This window comes from Cebidichthys violaceus, unplaced genomic scaffold (genome assembly GCF_023349555.1).
Source record: "Cebidichthys violaceus isolate CVI_PGR_0920_01 unplaced genomic scaffold, fCebVio1.0.p SCAF_5, whole genome shotgun sequence".
In the NCBI taxonomy this organism is placed as follows: domain Eukaryota; kingdom Metazoa; phylum Chordata; class Actinopteri; order Perciformes; family Stichaeidae; genus Cebidichthys; species Cebidichthys violaceus.
The window spans coordinates 8985775-9003327 of record NW_027176705.1 but is presented as its reverse complement, the minus strand read 5'-3'; the positions used below and the strand labels follow the sequence as shown (position 1 = coordinate 9003327).

The window sequence follows — 17553 nt, the reverse complement described above, 5'->3', positions numbered from 1 at the left end:
GTCCTGATTTTACTGGATGGTAAGGGCGCTGCAGCTCTCTCCACTCACTCCACCTGTTGTGTGGACTGAAGGATGGGAAACATACATTTTGTTATTTATCTCCTCAGATGTAGCTGAGGTACTGAGCCAGTATTAAGTGTTTTTTGATCATTTTGTCCATTATTGAGTAATGGTGTGAAAAGATAATGAATGTCTGCTTTTGTTTTGTATGTCAGTGTGCAGCAGCCCTTGCTATTCCTGTTTTATACTACCTCGATTAAGAATTTATTTTATTGTCTTATTGTTTTCCTAAACTCAGGGAACAAAGTTTAGTACACTTGAAAAGTCATGTAGTGTTACATGCTTAACTGACAGGGTATCTTCTCAGTACTGAACAGTTGTAGAGTGTAATTGCCTAATAGAATGAATGTATCTGCCCTCCCCACAGATGAAAACCCCCTCTGTAGATTCTCCTCAGGTCCTATAACATCTGTTTTTTACAACAGACTCTTTTGTTATTGACTTCTTCCTTTTTATTTGTGTAAAGATTCACACCAGAAGTGCTTGCAGTGGCGTGTCGGTCCAGAAAAGCTTTAGAATTGGCCTTAATGTTGGAAAGCATCCCTCAGATGTGGAAACCAAAGCCTAATCTTTCTGAGGGAAAAGCTCCACGTGAGGATGCAAAACGTGGAGAATGATTGTAGTAAAAGCAATGGAAGTGTTTAATCAGAGATGAAAATGAAGAATTGAATGAACACCTTAAAACTATATTTTTGTTAGAAGAGAATGTAGTACTGAGTACACATTGTAGTTACCTGAAAGTAGTTTTTTTTGTTTTGTTGGAGAGTAGATAAAGAGTAGCACTTGTTTGCCAAGTAGTTTTGTATTATCTGCCAATGTGCAGCGGTGACTGTGATGCTATTAACCAAAGAGTTGTTTGCTCCCTGAGTTTATTTTAGTCTATCAACTAATATCTGGCAGAAGGTTACTGAGGAATGTGAAATAATCAAAACACGTTAGACCAAAGATGAAACGCGGCCTTTGAGAACAGTTGAGCTCCTCAAACAAAGCCTTGCACGTTAGTGGCCTTGACCCGCGACAAAAAGAGTGAAGAGAGTTGCGGGTTAAAACTCTGAGGAAGTGCCAGCAGGATAAACAGGCACTTAATGATGATAGAGTGACGAGTAATAATTAATGTTATGCACACGAATCAAATTATTCTGTCGCAGAGTGCCTCGAAAACTGTTGCAAACAGATGTCTGTAAATTGTAGGTGAAAATGATTAAATACGGTATATTATATTGAGTAGTGTCTGTGTTGCAACAGTGCAGTCGTGTGAAAACGAGCAACGAGCACCCACTGATTCTTCACCTGAGACAAACATAATTTACAAAATTATTTAAAAATGTGTACCTGGGAGATTTCCTCAAATGGTACGTACCTTTTTAAAAAAGAAAAACAACAAGTATTTAAATGTCATGCCTTTTATACAGATCATTTTAAGATTTCAACTATCGTAACAAAGATTGTAGAAGATCGGTGGGTACTCGAATGTTTTCACATGTCTGTATTTTTAATCAGAGCATTCTGCGGAGGATTCAATCATGGAAAACTTCCGGGATGAAAAGTGACACAATCAGCTTAACTTTCTTTTAAAAAGCAAACAATGTAAACCAAATATTATTTTAAAAGGTCACCGTTGCGTATTGGCATACTGACAGAGATCCGTTAAAAAGAATCCTATCTTTGTGTGAAATTTTGTCATTTTCAGTGTTCTCATTTAATATGTTGTTCTATGAAAAAGCAGGATGAAAGCTGTTTCTTAGCCATTTATTTCCACTAAATCAAGTTTTCAAGATAAACTTTTATACAGTGGAGTCATGATTTTCCTTGCAAAGTAAAAGAAAGATATACGTTTCTGTTTTAACTTGATCCATAATGTATTCATATATCCTGTATTGTTAGAGCTTTAAGGGCTCAATCAAGAATCTGAAAACAGCTCTTGTGCTTATTTTCTGAAACCAAAATGTTCAAGTGATGTTGTGAAGCTGTGATAGGATACTAACCTTTAACTACACACACACACAGCTGCTGGAGTCATACATGTTCTGAATTGGGCCTTTTTTAGTTCATACATAACACATAAGTGCTACCTCAGGTTTTTATTTTTTCATATTCCTGTTAAAGGTGCAGATGAAATTTTCTTGGGTCGTTAATGTCTGATTGAGGTCAAGATCCTCAAACAAATGTCCCGAGATGTTGGTCTGTTGTCTTTCATCTCATGAATGGTGTTATATTGGAATTATGTTCCTGTCCAAACGTGTGAATTTAAAGGGATGAAACACAGAATTTAGTTTTCCCTGTTTGCAGTACTGTTGTGTTTTAATGATGAGGTGGAGCGCTGCGGGTCATTTTTAGTTAAACTCAGGGAAACCCACAGCTGCTCCTCCTCAGTGAGAAAGCAGGTTTAAGTCTTGAAAATTGAATGTACCTTTTTGTAATTATTATGTTTTCTGATATGTTCTGTTAATGTTTTGTTATATTTTGTCTTTGTCAGCAAAGTCACCTGCAAGTTGTTTTTGCCAGAAAAAAAGGTTTAGTTAGGATATTTTAGACATTGGTTAATTATGAAAAAGTCTGATTCTCAATATAAATAAAAGTATAAAAAAATGCAACATGTCTTCAGTTGTTTTTACTGAATATGCTGTCTTAATTTTTCATTGCTTTAGTTTTTTGTAATTGCAAAGAGTGTCATTTTATCCACAATCCAAGTTCCTTTAACTTCTCCAATGGCCTTCCAGACAGGAGACATATTTATAAATAAACATGAACCCACACATTCATTAAAGTGGTTTGAATAGAATAATACAGCATCATGTTTGTGAGCCATCAATCTTTAAGTTGGTTGAAGAGGTCATTTTTAAACTATTTTATATTGTGCTGCAACATGGTAATTATTTTCATCATAAATTCATCAGCTGCTTATTTTCTCAATTAATTAATTGATTGATTTGGTGAAAAATGCCGGTCATAAATTACCCAGAGCCCAAAATGACTCATTGACAAGGCTTGTTTCATCCAATTAATTGTCCAAACCTAATTGTCAAAAATGACTATCAGTGTAGTTGCTGATTCATTTTCTGTTATTGACTAATTATTTGTAAGCTTTTCATATGTATCTGTATGTAAAATTACCTCAAATGTGTATTTAAGTATAAGGCACTTACTTTGTTTCTTCTTCAGTTAACAGGGAAATGTACTTTTTGCTCCTCCACATTAAGGAGCTGTTCAGCATAATGTGCATTTTTACTATACATTTTTCTGCAAATATTTTTGTATTCTTAGAACATATTTATATACAGGATTTGCAGTGGAGTATGTTTTATTGTGTGGTACTACGACCTTTACTTAAGGAATCTAAATATCTATGTCACATGAAAATACATTATACTTTTACAAAAATTCTCTCAAAAAGACTCAAATTACACCTACGTTTGCATTCCCAAGCACATCATATGACTATGTTATAAATTTTTTTAAATATTACAAGTAAGTCTTAGCTTGTTGTGCTACACTGAACATTATCGACAACAGTTAGTGTCACATTAGTGCTGGAGATCATTTTACAGACAATGTTGCACACACTCTTCATCACTTTAATGTGCTTCAATTGGTTAGAAATTAAAGTTCCCTTATTGCTGCATGTAAGCGTATACTCTTTAAGCTATTATGTAAAACTATGAGCAAAGCACCTGTACAACATTTTACTAATTACCACACATCTACACACACACACACACACACACACACACACACACACACGCACACACACACACACACACACACACACACACACACACACACACACACACACCTTAATAGTGACCTCTACTGGTATAACATGTTAACAGCAGATCATAGGATTATTGATTCATATTGAAGTTATTACAATAATTATGAAACTAAAATCAAAAACAAAAAACAGAATGTAAGATATATCATTCTTTATTCTTTTGTAAGGGTTGGTTCCATAAAGCATCCTCATTCTGTGATGTGGCAAACAGTCTGCCATACAGTTAAACCCTGTTTATACAGTATATATACAGTTTGATGACTATTGAGTCTACCCAGGCTGCACAGTAGTGTCGTACAATAACTTAAGTACCAGCAACACTAAAGTTACTGAACTCGACCTTCCAGTTGGGCAACATAACTTTGTATTAGTCAACCAAACAGTCTGTTGGCTCTCAGCCGACAAAACGCGCCAACAGCCCACAACAACGACGAGCACGTGCTCTCTGGTGAACAGCTGCACATTTTAGCATTAGTGACCAACTTTATAAAACTTCTGCTAACGCCACAACACAGTACAAAACACCCACATGAGTTTGTTTTGTTGTCTTTTCGTCATGATTCATTCTGGTAGCGGTCTGCTTTGTCACGCTTCCTTGTTTATGTTTTTCACGGAGCCGCAAGCTTTGTTTCCACCCTCGCTGAACGCGTTTGACCACCGTGCTGACTTATGGGAAATGTAGTTCTAAGACTTCGGAGAAGGCGTTGCGCCTCGTGTCAACCCACATTCTTAAAAAACTACATTTCCCATGTACAGCCGTCTGTTCCGCGTTGTTAACGGATAATCTGGGCTGGGGCATACTGCAATAACTCTTGAGCTCCATGTAAACAGCTGCTTCGTCGTTGGGAACACAAATACCGGTGCGTTAAGTCCATGTTCTTAGTTTTTCACAAGCTAGTGATGTTAAAAGCCTGCTAAAGATAACTAACGTTCTATATAAGGCTCTACTTTATGTTCCGATGATGCTCCGAGAGGCGATGTTAAAAACTAACGTTAGTCTCTAAGTTAGTTAACTAGCTGCGAACCAACCGTTAAATGTCACTATGTGGTTGATGTAAAGGGACGATGCTAATGTTTGCAGCAGTGAAGAGCTCTGTTGTTTTCATTGTCAGGCCGCAGGAGCTGGCATTATTTGTTAGCTGCTATTGTGATTTGTTAACGATAGAGGTCGCTGTTCACGGGTTTCTATATTATTATTATTATTATTATTATTATTTGACACACCTTATCTCGTTCACCACTACATGCTGTTTCCAGTATATAACTTAATTATCTCTTCTAGATCCTTGTATGTTGCTGACAACTGACAGAAATGTCAGAGACATCAAGTGATGCAGAGTCGTCCTGTGGCTGGACCCTTATCAGTAATGAGGTATAAATAATTTTTTTGTTTGTAATCCCAGCTATTTGCAGTTGTTTTTGTTTTTGTTGTTGTTGTTGTTGTTGTAGTATTATTATTATTTATTTTAACAAGGCAGCAAGGAGAGAGGGATTTATTACAATCTAAAATAAAACAAAACAAAACTCAAACTATGAGTTCTCTCAAACATCTTCACAACTTTCAGCAAATTGTTGAACATTTTGACAATTTCTTCCCAACTCATTCATGGAATTGTTGAGACAAATTTATTTTTTATTTGATAAACTGTTCTTTTGATTGTATTCAAATACATTAAGACATAGTGCATTAATGTGACAGCACAAACTGGCAATAAACATTACCACAGGAAAAAAATCCACAATTCTCTAGAATGAACTGCAGCAACTTGTATGTAAAAATACTTTTTTTCTGAAATTCAAGCCAGGGCTTAAGTTATAAAGACTATTTTTGCACATAAAAAACAAGCTGAGGTTAAGTAATAAAGACTATTTTTGCACATAAAAACAAGCCGAGGTTGAGCAATTAAAGACTATTTTTGCTTATTTGTTGTAGTTGCTCGTCAATGCTACAAATGATGTTACATACAAATACTTACTGCAGGCTCCCTTGCTTAATACTGTACGTCTGCATGTATTGGCTGATTTTTGATGCAGTAGTTATGATTTTGAATAAATATATATGTATTTCTTCCATCATGCTCAGTTTTAATGTATGCTTATTGTGTTTACAGGGTTCAGATATCGAGACGTTGGGATCGGAGGCTGCAGTGGAAGCTGAGCTGTTAGAGCAGCCTCCAGTGAAGGAAGCAGAGCTGCAGGATACACAGGCTTCTGTACCTGATGGTAAAACATCCTCATAATAAAAAATGTTTCTGCTTGAGTAATATTAACTCCTAATTATGTAATTAGTATGATATTATAAGAATAAAAGGTTTTCTGTGGTACATCAGGTGTTTATGTGCAGACAGGAATATAAGGAATTAACAAAACAAGTGAGAATTACCTAATGTCATTCATCTTAATGCCAGTTAGCGACGCAGACTTTGTAAGAGATCTGAAAGTCAAACTGTAGCCTAATTCTTTAAAGGTGCTAAATTCTAAATTCTAGGCAGATCTAGTACCTCCCATGCATGTATAAAGAGAACTGAATACAGCGTTGGAGGCGGGGCCCTATTCAGTCCCATGAAAGATGCTCAGTGGTGCATGAAGATAAAAATTGTTTGAATTCAGAGTATATAATTCAGATAAAATTACTCGATTCTCAGGGTAATTTTCCGCATCCATGGACCAATAGAGCAAGCGCACTCGCGTTTTCTTCAACCCTGCCTTCCAAACCTCTGTCCAGCCTTGTTCTTGGGCTCGTCACATAGACAAGGGAAAATACATGGAGTCAATTATTAGTACATTTTACAACTTTTAAGACCAAATTAATTAAATATGGGCTTTTTATACTGGGAAGGTGATTTACCTAAAAAAAATAATGAATTGATTGACGACTCATTCCCAATGTAAGTCTATGGGAAAGTCTTTTTGGGATGACACAGAGCTTGTAATTACAGTGTTTGGCCACTATGTCAACATTTGGTTCAACGCGTGCCGCTCTTCCTGGGGTTCCAATATGGCGACGACTGCCAAACTACGGCAACAGTGCTGACAGAGCCGGCGTGTTTACCTAAGAGGGAAGTGGAGGATGGGTGCTATGCTTCCGCATGGATGCCATCAGTTGGGAAGATTTTAACGGGTGTATGCACCATATGAGCGCAGTGCAGATCAGCTGTTAGCGAGCGGGTTGCTCACATGTACTAAAAGGCACGAGCCCGGCCCGACTATGTAAACAAAGCACAGAGACACTCAAAAGTGGTTATTTGCCAATTAGCCTTCTATGACATCAAACTGAATGTGTTTGTTTTTTAGAATGTTGTCTGAGCAAAAGAGATCATTTGAAATTGTCAGCTTGGACTTTGTGATCATCATTTTGCATTATTTTTCTTTATAGACCAAACAATTAATCAAGAAAGTAATCAAAAGGATAATGAATGAAAATACTTGACTTTCAGCTCATATTATGACCGTCATTGCTATAACGTATATTTTTGCTGCATGAATAAGTAAAATGTTACTTTGTTTATTCACACGTCTTAATTTGTATGTTAAATCTTCAGCTCAGTGGGTTGAAGAGAAGGTTGCTGAGTCACTTGACGAAACTCTGGAAGAACAAACCATAGATGAAACATTGTGTGCCTCCGAGGTGAGAAGACTATAGAAATATCCTTCAGGGTGTCTTTGAATACTTAAGATTTGCTTCCGTTGCCTTCTAACTTCAGTATATCGTATCTTCACCAGGCCGGAGACGACACCAAAGGGAAACAACAGCATGTGACTCTGTTGTCCTCCAGCGATCACTCAGACATTGTGACTCTTGGAGACTTGAAGGAGGGCGAGCATGTGGTGGTGGAAGAGGAGGCGGCAGCCAATGAGGAGCTTTACCTCGGCACCTCCTGCAGCAGCCAGTATGCCTTCACTGCAGCAGAGGCTGGTAGGATTGCAACACCACATACACACTGTACTATCTTCATGTTTTAATGTCACTGCCAAAGAGTCAACATAGAGGAATTAGACACGTCATCAACACAAAAAACTCTGTTCCTCTGCCTTTTGTTCCACATCATCAAAGCAGGTTTGATGTTGAGTCACTGGAAACTTCCACAGAGTCTCGTGAACTTAGGCTGCCGTCTGAGAAGTCAGCTCACTGGAGGCCGCTCTTTTCCAGGTGGCCTGATTTGAAACCGGAGTGAATCTAATACGAATCTAATCCTGATCCGTTTCTAACAAAAACACACACTGTTTAATGACGTGAGCCAGCTGTGCTTCTTTAAAAAAGCATGATCAACCACATATGAAAAAAAAAAATGTCCGCATGTGTGGGTCTTTGTGGGTCTGTCTACACCTAGACACCTGATCATAGTATTGTAATTAATACCATAAATGTAGTGATATTAGAATTATGGTGAAATTCAGTCAGTTTTCTTGAGTGGAGGATGCCCTCACACTCTGGATCGTTGCCACCACAGATGGGGGCAGATTTATAGCTATTAAATTGGCACCACAGCGATCATGGACATCATCCCGCCTACTAGCTGCAAAGATTCCAGAAAATGTGGTTTGCATTATAACTGAAACTGAGGGAGGCAGCAGTGATTCTTGGCCACTCTGCGCTCCGACAGATGTGCAAGAAAATAAAACTGCTGACTCTGGGTTATCGAGCTCCTATGCATATTTACTGAAAAAGCCAAGAGCTTGAATGTGGGACAGAAGAAGCGGCAGCTGCTCTCCGGAGCCCGCCATCAGAGCCCAATCATGTAAATAAGCTAAAATTCAAACACCGGTCTCCTAGTGGGATCCAACGTTGCCTCAACACATTTGGTAAAGGTGCCAAACGGCATGACCTGATACTCATAGGCTGTGCCTTTCAATGCAAATCTTAGAAACTACCTGTGGTGCAGATGTAACGCTATACTTGATCTTATATGTTAGCATGATTAGCCTCACTGACACATGCTTTGAGTTATTTTTGTGTGTCCCTCTTTTTCTGTTCATTTATTTCCAGCAAATAATCAGCAGCCATAACTTTGTGTATTTTTACTTTAGTTTTCCAAGTGCAGCAACCTACAGTGACAAACTCGAGCAGCAGTGAGGATGAGGCAGGACAAAGCACCAGCACTGTGGTCCGAAGACGAAGGTTGAGGAAGAATACCACGAGCATCGTCACAGAGCCTGAGGAGGAAGTGCTTGAGTCTGGCCAGAGTGAGGAGGAGGAGGAAGAAGAGGAGGAGGTCAAAGAACATAAGTGGCTGCAGGAGAAGGAGGAGGCAGAAGTTAGAAGTGTGGATGTCCGAATGCAAAGCCGGGGCAGCAAGATCCTCGGCTATATCCTGATCGCCCTTGTCATCGCCATCATGGCCCTTGGCCACTATTATGGTGAGAAGTTCACTACAGAACTGAAAGATTTTAATGTCATCGTAAACGTAGAAAGTATACTTAAACAGTAATCTCCAGTTAACAGAAGTTAATGTACATATTTTTTATTGCCAGAAGATTTACAGTATAGCAGCTTCATCATTTGTGACCGATCAAATAATCCCACTGGTTTTTGAAGGAATTTACCTGGTTTTGGTTCATGGCTCTTGTTTTTCAGATTTGACGTTGTGCTTATTTTTGTTGATTCATCAGATTTATCAGTATCCAGTTGCAGCCTTAGAAATGTCAGTTTCTTTTCCCACAGCTCCTTAGTTCACTTTAAGACCAAGTGCAGGAGATATCATAGCGGTTTAGTTCTTATGTGAACTTTAAACAGTTTCTCCCTTTCTTGTTGGAGTTTTATAGACTACTGCAAACTGTGATGTAGACATGCTTCCTTTTGTTAAAACATTATGTAATATGTGAATAATCTGTTTGTGTTACAGGTACAGTCCAGATTAAAGAAGGACCGAAACCATTTGTTTGTAGGGTAATTATTAAATCTGGCTTGCTATCTATGTGAACAGTAACATAACAATACTTTAAACGTATTGCAGTCAAATCCACCCACAAGACATACAATCTATCATTGACTTGAGTTAACACATAAAGAATAAAGTAAGGTAGTATTTTATTTCATTGCATTACACCAGACCAAAATATTCATCTACTTATTTGGGTGCCAAATATTCATATATTGAGAGAGCGTTCTGATCACCTTCAACAATCGTGACCCATATAACGACAACTTTAATGGACCATGACTTGTGTCCTCCTTTTAGGTCCCCTCAGCTGAGGGTCAGTTTGGTGTGGATGAACTGGAAGAGGAAGGACTGCTCCCAGAAGGGATTGCAAAGATAAAGAAAGAGAACCAGGAGCTCAACATCCAACAGGAGCATATTCAGGTAACATGTACTTCTGGTAACATAATAAGGAAATGTTATGAGTTACAAATCACAACTGAAGCAAAAACTAATTTCACGTGTCTTGCATTTTGTTTTACTGCTCAAATGCTGAATGATATGCTGCTGAAACAGAAGACTGAAGAGAGGACGGACCTTGTGTCTCAGCAGCAGAAGTTGACAGCTGAGAACCAGCTGCTGAAAACCTCCCTAGAACGTGAAGAAGATTCCCTCTTCACCCTCCAGGAGGAGCTGAGAAACTTGATCTCTAATATTAGAAATCAGGAGGCGATGGGAGCCGGTACCGACTTGCTGCTGTCAGAAATCCAGAGGCTGAAAGACCAGCTGGAGGAGCAGAAACGGCTGATTGAAAGCTTCCACAGCCAGAGGGAAGACATGGTGGCTGAAGCACAGACACTGAGGAAGAAGCTTGACAAGGAGAGAACGGTTACAAATGAGCTGAGGAGAGAGTTAAATGTGCTGAGAAATGACATCCCCAGAGCTAGAAAAGAAGCTGGTTCAGAGTCAGGAGAGCTGCAATCCCGACTGATGGAGCTGGAGAAGAGATTGAGCTTCGAGCAGCAGCGCTCAGACCTGTGGGAGAGGCTGTATGTGGAAACCAAGGAAGACCGAGCTAAAGGAGACACAGAGTCCAAAGTGAAAAGAACAAAAGAGGGCATGGCAGGGAAAGTTAAACGGACATTTGATGCTGTGAAGAACTCCACTAAGGAGTTTGTCCATCACCACAAAGAGCAGATAAAGAAGGCGAAGGAAGCTGTGAAAGAGAACCTGAGGAAGTTTTCAGATTCGGTCAAATTATCTTTCCGACACTTCAAGGATTCAGCTTCCACCTTCATCAACAAAGCCAGTGGGTTTTATGAGAAAAGACACGGTGAGAAGAACACAAAAGAGTCGTGGAAGCACGGATCCCACAAGCCTCATCACAAGCACCAACGCAAGTCTGACGATTCCTTCCAGAGTGACCACAACACTCGAAAATCAGGAGGGAAAGTTCACGAAGGTCCAAGTCAAGACGCCCACAAGACCAACTTGAAAGGATGCTCCGGCATCCTCGACTGCGCCTATCAGGAGTCCATGAGTCGCTTCAACAAAGCCGTGGAGCCAATCAGAGCAGACGAATTTTACCAGCTGGTAGAAAGCTACGTGCACCAAGAAGTCGACCACTTCCACCACTGGAAAGAGCTGGAGATGTTCATCAACAACTTCTTCCACAACGGCGTGTTCGTCCACAACCAGATGCTGTTCACAGACTTTGTCAGCGTCGTGGAAAACTATCTGACTAACATTCACGAGTCTGAGTATCATGGCCTTAATGGCGACGTATTCAGAGACCTTGATGACTTTGTCTACCGGCACTTCTTTGGCGAGGCTTACAAAAAAAACTATGGCCCAAGGTAAGTTCAAAAGTATTGTACCTTTATAAGTAGGAATGTACCTAAATTATGCTGAAAGTTGCCAGCTTTGGAGTTTTCCTTTACCTTGGAGCTTTCTAATCCTTTACTGATACTTCCGAAGAGTTTTTCTGGAATTAAATATAAATTTCATGATCTAGAAAGGTCTAGACCGGTTGACTCTGTGTCAGCTTTGGCCTTGCAAGCTTCATTGTGGATTTAAAACAGTAGATGGTGTGCTTACTGTAGCTGTTTTCAACCAATGAAATGACAATTTTTTTAATTTGGTAAGAAATGTCATTAACACCAGCATTTACGTGTATCATTACAATTGATAACATTTAGTTTACAGCTCAAATAACATGTTTTAAGTGGGCAGTACCTGTGTAAAAGCTGGCCTAAGTCTTTATTCAGTGGTCAGCTGAACATGCAAAAATACAATTCTACATATAAGTCATGTTTCCAATGATGAATGAATATTTACATGGGTTTAAATTGTGATTTTTTTTTTTTTTTCAAGGAAAATATATTTTCCTTCAAATTTGTATTTCATTACAATCAAGGAAACTGTCCCATAAAATAAAGCATCACACAGAACTTAAAAGCTTGTTAAATACTGCCCCTTTTATCATGCTGCAGGTTGTACATGAATGAGTGTAACACTCTAATCTTAATGCCATGTATGTTGTGTGTTCTGATCACACAGTGGGCCATTTGAAAGACCAGACACAGACTCTAAGGAGTCGAGGGCGAAGCATCAACAGCGAAAGCAGCAGAGAGCCAGATCTCGACCACACAGTGAACGCAAATGGAGCCGATCAGGAAGAAACGCAGACAGACACATGGCTGACGTCAAGATAGAACTGGGTCCGATGCCGTTTGATCCCAAATACTGAAAATAGCTCAACTGGTTTAATATTATAGTTGCAAATTCTATTTTGGGTTGTGTTGAGATGCAAAGTCTCATGTTTTTTTATTGTAAGTTTGCACAATGTTAACTTTTTAATGCTACTGAATGTCCTTGAGCGGTTTTGTTTTTAGTGGAGTAATCGTTATTTTTGAGAGAAAGATTCAGCCTATCTGATTCACAAGTTTATAAATGTGAAGATAAAACACTTTTACAACTGTAAATTATGGATCTGATGATTTATTTCTAAAACACCATCGAAACCCATCTTCAACCACTGCACCTATGGGATTTTTCTTTTAAACAAAAATGGACACTATGTAAATGCAACGTTCTTGGATGTTTTTCTGTATAGCTATGTAGTTGTTTCAATTCTGTTACAAAGACCGTGTGTGTGTGTGTGTGTGTGTGTGTGTGTGTGTGTGTGTGTGTGTGTGTGTGTGTGTGTGTGTGTGTGTGTGTGTGTGTGTGTGTGTGTGTGTGTGTGTGTGTGTGTGTGTGTGAAGTGGTTGTAATTTGCTCTCAGAGTTAAGATGCAGTTTTCTAACATTCCACTTCTTGCTTGTTTTAACTGGACCTGGCAGTTTTATTTACATGTGTTGGCAAAAAGTGACTGGAAAAAATAATGTCACCAAATGTAGTTGTGAAAAATACAGTTGGTGTTATACATTTAACACATCAGACAATTGGTATTTCAAAATAAGTTTAAAATATTTATTTCAGTAGTAAATCCATATCATGTGACATTGTCATTTAGGACAGAAACTTGCCATTGTTCCAGTGTTTGTCAGTGCCTTTCATAAATAAAGATGCTTCCTCCAACTCTTCCCTCTGGAAAGTGAGTATGAAATATCTCTGCTGTCCTCACAAACCTATTCCCTTGCAAAAACACGGAGATTTCCTACAACAAAAAAACACATATATACATACATGTCACACATACATTTTGACAAATACATGGAGAAATATAATTTGTGAATATTTTACCTTCTCCAAAACATCAAACAAAACCAGATGGGTCGGTAGAGATGATTTGTATGGAAATGAAGTTCTGAGCCAGTGAAGAGGATCGTCGTAGAACCGGTCAGCTTCATCCACGTAACCCTCTCCGAGATCTGGAGGACACTCGAGAAACCTCATCTTCATCGGACAGTGGACGTGGCTACAAAGAGAGAGTACAGTCAGTTACACAAGGTACAGATACATAAATATAGTTACACAAACCTATATTCACACATGGACCGTAGCCTTATTTACTTAATCTTTGGTCATATATTTTCTAAAATCAATCACTATTCCTAATTTTATTTTGTATAGGCAACATTCTTGCACAGCTGCTTTTATTCAAACAATCACTGCTGCATTACTACATTTAGCATACTTTAATTACAAATGTACGTGTTTCTATTCCTCACAGAAAGGTGAAACCATGGATTATTAAATATTTTAAACTATACCCAGCCGTAAGAGCTAGTAATGTACATTAGTGTACAGTGGAAAATCACCTTAAGGTCCCTTTGATTGCTGTAATGGAGCTTTAAACTATCACACGGTCCTCATCGGCAGATTCAGTTTGCACACTTGCAATGGAACAAAAGATATGGTCGAAAGCCATAACAAGTCACAGGTTTTATAGAAGCTTTTCTGATTTTATTTTGTTTCAATTGTAAACTCTTATCGTATTATCTAAGCTGTCGTCACCTCTCGAAAGCTTTATTTAGAACATTCAGAACCAGAGCATCGATCTTAAGAATTTAAAAAAAGATTTGCGTTGTTGTGTGCAGCGCTCCAGTCCTCACCTGTAATAAGGAGTTGAGTGGCAGGGCATGAGGAAGAGGACGTCTGTCTGTGGAGGGGCGGAGGAGCTGCTGACGGCACACAGGGTCTGGAGGTGGCTCATGACGTCCAGAGTGCCTCTCTGGTGGATCAGGCCAGTGTACAGAGCTGCAGCCAGGTTGCTTACTAACAGGATGGATGCAGCAGGTCGTCGCCACGCTTTCAAATTAGCCAAAGATATCCCTGTAGTAGAAGAAGAAGAAGTATTAAAAGACACATCTGGCCGTTCATTATCACAAAGATATTTTACGTGTGAAATAAAAACTTACCACAGAAGATCATACAGAAAGGCAGCACCGGATAGATGAACCTGAACTCCTTGTGAGGAAGCAAACTGAAGGAAAGGATTCAAACATGGCAGTAAGCGGCAGAGTTTTGGTTTTAAAGGCGGCCTGTGAGGTTTTTGACGACTAGTAACACTAACATTATTTTTAGAAATGGGTCACTGATGACGGGAGGCAGCAACAAGCCAACAACCACAGCAATGTGCCAGTAAAGGGATTTAAAATGACTGCCAGCAAGTAAATTAGATGTAAACAATGCAGGTTCCAAAATGATCAAAAACTAAAAAAAAATCATGTTTCTAAATGTTTAATCAAGATATGTTTGTTAGATGTAAATACAACTTTGTTTACAATAAAACTCTACAGGGCACCTTTAAGTACAAGATTAAAGTACGTGTTGTATATTTCACACATTTATTGCCACTGGAGACAATTACAAAAATTAACATTTTTGCTTCTGCAGAATATCATCTCACTAAGAGTGAGAATTACATTTGAAAGAATGAAAGATGGCATCTTACTCTTTAGTGTAATTCTTAGAAGTTTGATAAATACGAGCTCACAAATGTGAACACAGACATTTTACCTGTAAACCACGATTGTCCAGACGACCGCTGCTAACAGAACTTTGTATCTTTTGAAGGCGATGCTGCAGCCATGAAGGAAGAGCGGAAGATGAGGGCCAATCACGACGGCAAACCCCTGAGTGAAGTACCAGTGCCACGGATGAGAGCCGTAGAAATCTGCTACACTATGTAAGACGTTAAACTTCAGGAAGTTGAACTGCACCATGGACCACTGAGAAACAGAGAGAGAGCAACTGGTACATTTGTAAAGGGCTTGCTTGAATAAACAGATATTACTGTAATCAAAAAGTTTTACCTTTTCATAAAATATACAGTCGATTACTGTTGAAATCACAACAGCCAAAGCTCTGGAAATGAGGGGAAAAAAAGATTATGCAATAAAGACGTGAGGATGAAACAGATTCCGTTGACAGGAGATTAAAAGTACTAACCCTATAGGAATTAAGTTATGAGTGATGAGCCTCAGTTTGTCGTTTTCCAGCCAGAAATGGTACATCACCAGAGGAAACCATACAATCAGGGCTGTCGGTCGAACGATGACTGCCAAGGCGACCAGGGTCAAATATATTTTGCTGGAAAAACATCAACAATGTGTCTGTAAATATTATATTTTAGGGAAGATATGAATTAAATATGAGAAAGACATAACAAGCTGAGACCTGTTGTGTGTTTTGGATCCAGGCAGTGGAAAGTAAGAAAGAGCTAGACAGGTGATGGTGGTCTCCATGCTGTTGGTCAGAGTCCTGGTGCAGCAGTACCACGAGAACCACGAGCACATATGGCAGAAGAACTGGGGACCAGAACAAGAAGAGGCTGTAGGACACGTTGTGTATTTTAGGTGACGAGAGAACTGAGACCTCGTGGAGATCTGAGCAGACATGGAGCTCTGTTTGAAGAATGGACTGCAGTGAATCACTCAGTATTACAGGTCAACTCCTCACCGTCCATTTTGCTACGTCACAACTTTCCAACGTTCGGATGAGGAAGAAGAATTTTACGTCTGCGAACGCAGCGAATAGTGCTTGAATTATTCGTGGAAGCCATATCTGCAGAACAAACCAGACCAGGATTAGTGAAACAAAGTGACTTTGAGAAATATATTTGGTCATAGACACGCCGATGTAAAGGTTGTCTGGATAGAAAACATGTGAACTTGCCAGGAGATAGACTGAGTCGTAGTTTATGAAGTATAATATCTTGTATATGAATGCAAAGAAGAGTGGATAGGTGAATCCTCTTATTCCTTCCTTCCATTCCCAGGTCACATACCCATAAGTCACACTGTTAAGGTCAGAATAAGAGAAGGAAATACAGGTGTCCAATCTGAGGCAATTTCTTACTGACAATAGAGTCAAATGATCATTTTCTCTAGTCTTAGCTTATTCTAGCCTTCTTTATATTGTTATAATTTTTTTGTATTATTTTATCCGTTGCCTGATTTATTTATTGTTTTGTCTGCAGCTTTCTACACTGTCATCTTGACCAGGTCTCCCTTACATGAGAGGTAGAATCAGCACACCCCTCAATACAGATGAGCTTTTAATAATAACAGTCCAGGCACATAGGTGCAGATGATAACGTGAAAGGATATTTGAAGACCATACGATGGGAAACCTCCAGAGACTGCCAGTACTCATCAGGGACGAAGCTGGTCTGAACCAGGAAGCAGTTGATGAGTCTGAATGCCACAGAAAACACAACCACTCTGGTTCTCAGCTCACCTGTGGAGTTCAGGATAGATCACTTCATATTAGTGCTATTACAGATCTATTTTCATCACAGCATGCACTTGCTTGGTTCCTTTAACTTCAATCTACTATTCTAAAGATCACGTACAGGGAACCCACCGTAGTTAATGGGCCTTTCATCTTCCTTTGAGTACAGTTGGGATTTTCTCTTCCTCAGTTTCACATCTTCGACTTTATTTCCAAATTTAAGACGTGTTCGGATGTTCTCCATCAGGACATTTTGTCTCTCGGTTTGTTGCCTGCCAACAACACAGTACACCTGTAAGGACTATATACACAAGTATTATATACCTGTAACTCAGGTGCGCTCAGTTATAAGATGCGTGAACTCTAAAAAACTATTACGTTAGATACTGTTGTTAGTCGCGTGCTACGATTGAACAGCCGTTTAACCAACAGTATTCAACTTTTTTCATCTAAACGACAGGAAATATATTTCAACCTGCAGGACTTCACCTAGCACAGGTCAGCTGTGCTCAAGTTTGGTCTGCGCTTCCGCACACACACTTACTTCCGGCGGAACATTGACTTCAAAATAAAAGGTCAACACTACTAACGTTCGATGTATGATGAGCCTCAGACATATTTGGGTCACTTTTCTATTACAGTGCATATATATCAGTACAAAAAGAGTAAATGTTAAATGGG

General features: G+C 39.1%; 2 protein-coding genes across 3 annotated transcripts; one reads left to right on the top strand and one right to left on the bottom strand.

Moving 5' to 3' along the window:
• The first annotated feature begins 4610 nt into the window (after positions 1–4610).
• Positions 4611–13272, top strand: ccpg1 (cell cycle progression 1). 2 transcript variants are annotated; one of them, XM_068730383.1, is made up of 10 exons: positions 4611–4692; positions 5115–5204; positions 5944–6055; positions 7375–7460; positions 7556–7748; positions 8861–9190; positions 9676–9719; positions 10012–10134; positions 10270–11546; positions 12250–13272. In XM_068730383.1, exons 2-10 carry the CDS (start codon positions 5145–5147, stop codon positions 12437–12439), a joined length of 2415 nt encoding a protein of 804 aa, XP_068586484.1. In that variant the 5' UTR covers positions 4611–4692; positions 5115–5144; the 3' UTR covers positions 12440–13272. The 2 variants fall into 2 exon arrangements, with proteins under 2 accessions (XP_068586484.1, XP_068586483.1); XM_068730382.1 differs by having other exon boundaries at positions 10267–11546.
• pigb (phosphatidylinositol glycan anchor biosynthesis, class B) lies at positions 13151–17377 on the bottom strand. Its single transcript, XM_068730384.1, has 13 exons — positions 17348–17377; positions 17005–17144; positions 16749–16878; positions 16315–16432; positions 16099–16203; positions 15817–15947; positions 15589–15729; positions 15453–15504; positions 15157–15368; positions 14556–14620; positions 14250–14469; positions 13438–13612; positions 13151–13351 (listed from the first exon to the last, which is right to left on the bottom strand). The coding sequence occupies exons 2-13, from the start codon at positions 17114–17116 to the stop codon at positions 13238–13240; spliced, it is 1575 nt and encodes a 524-aa protein (XP_068586485.1). The 5' UTR covers positions 17117–17144; positions 17348–17377; the 3' UTR covers positions 13151–13237.
• Between the last annotated feature and the right edge of the window lie 176 nt (positions 17378–17553).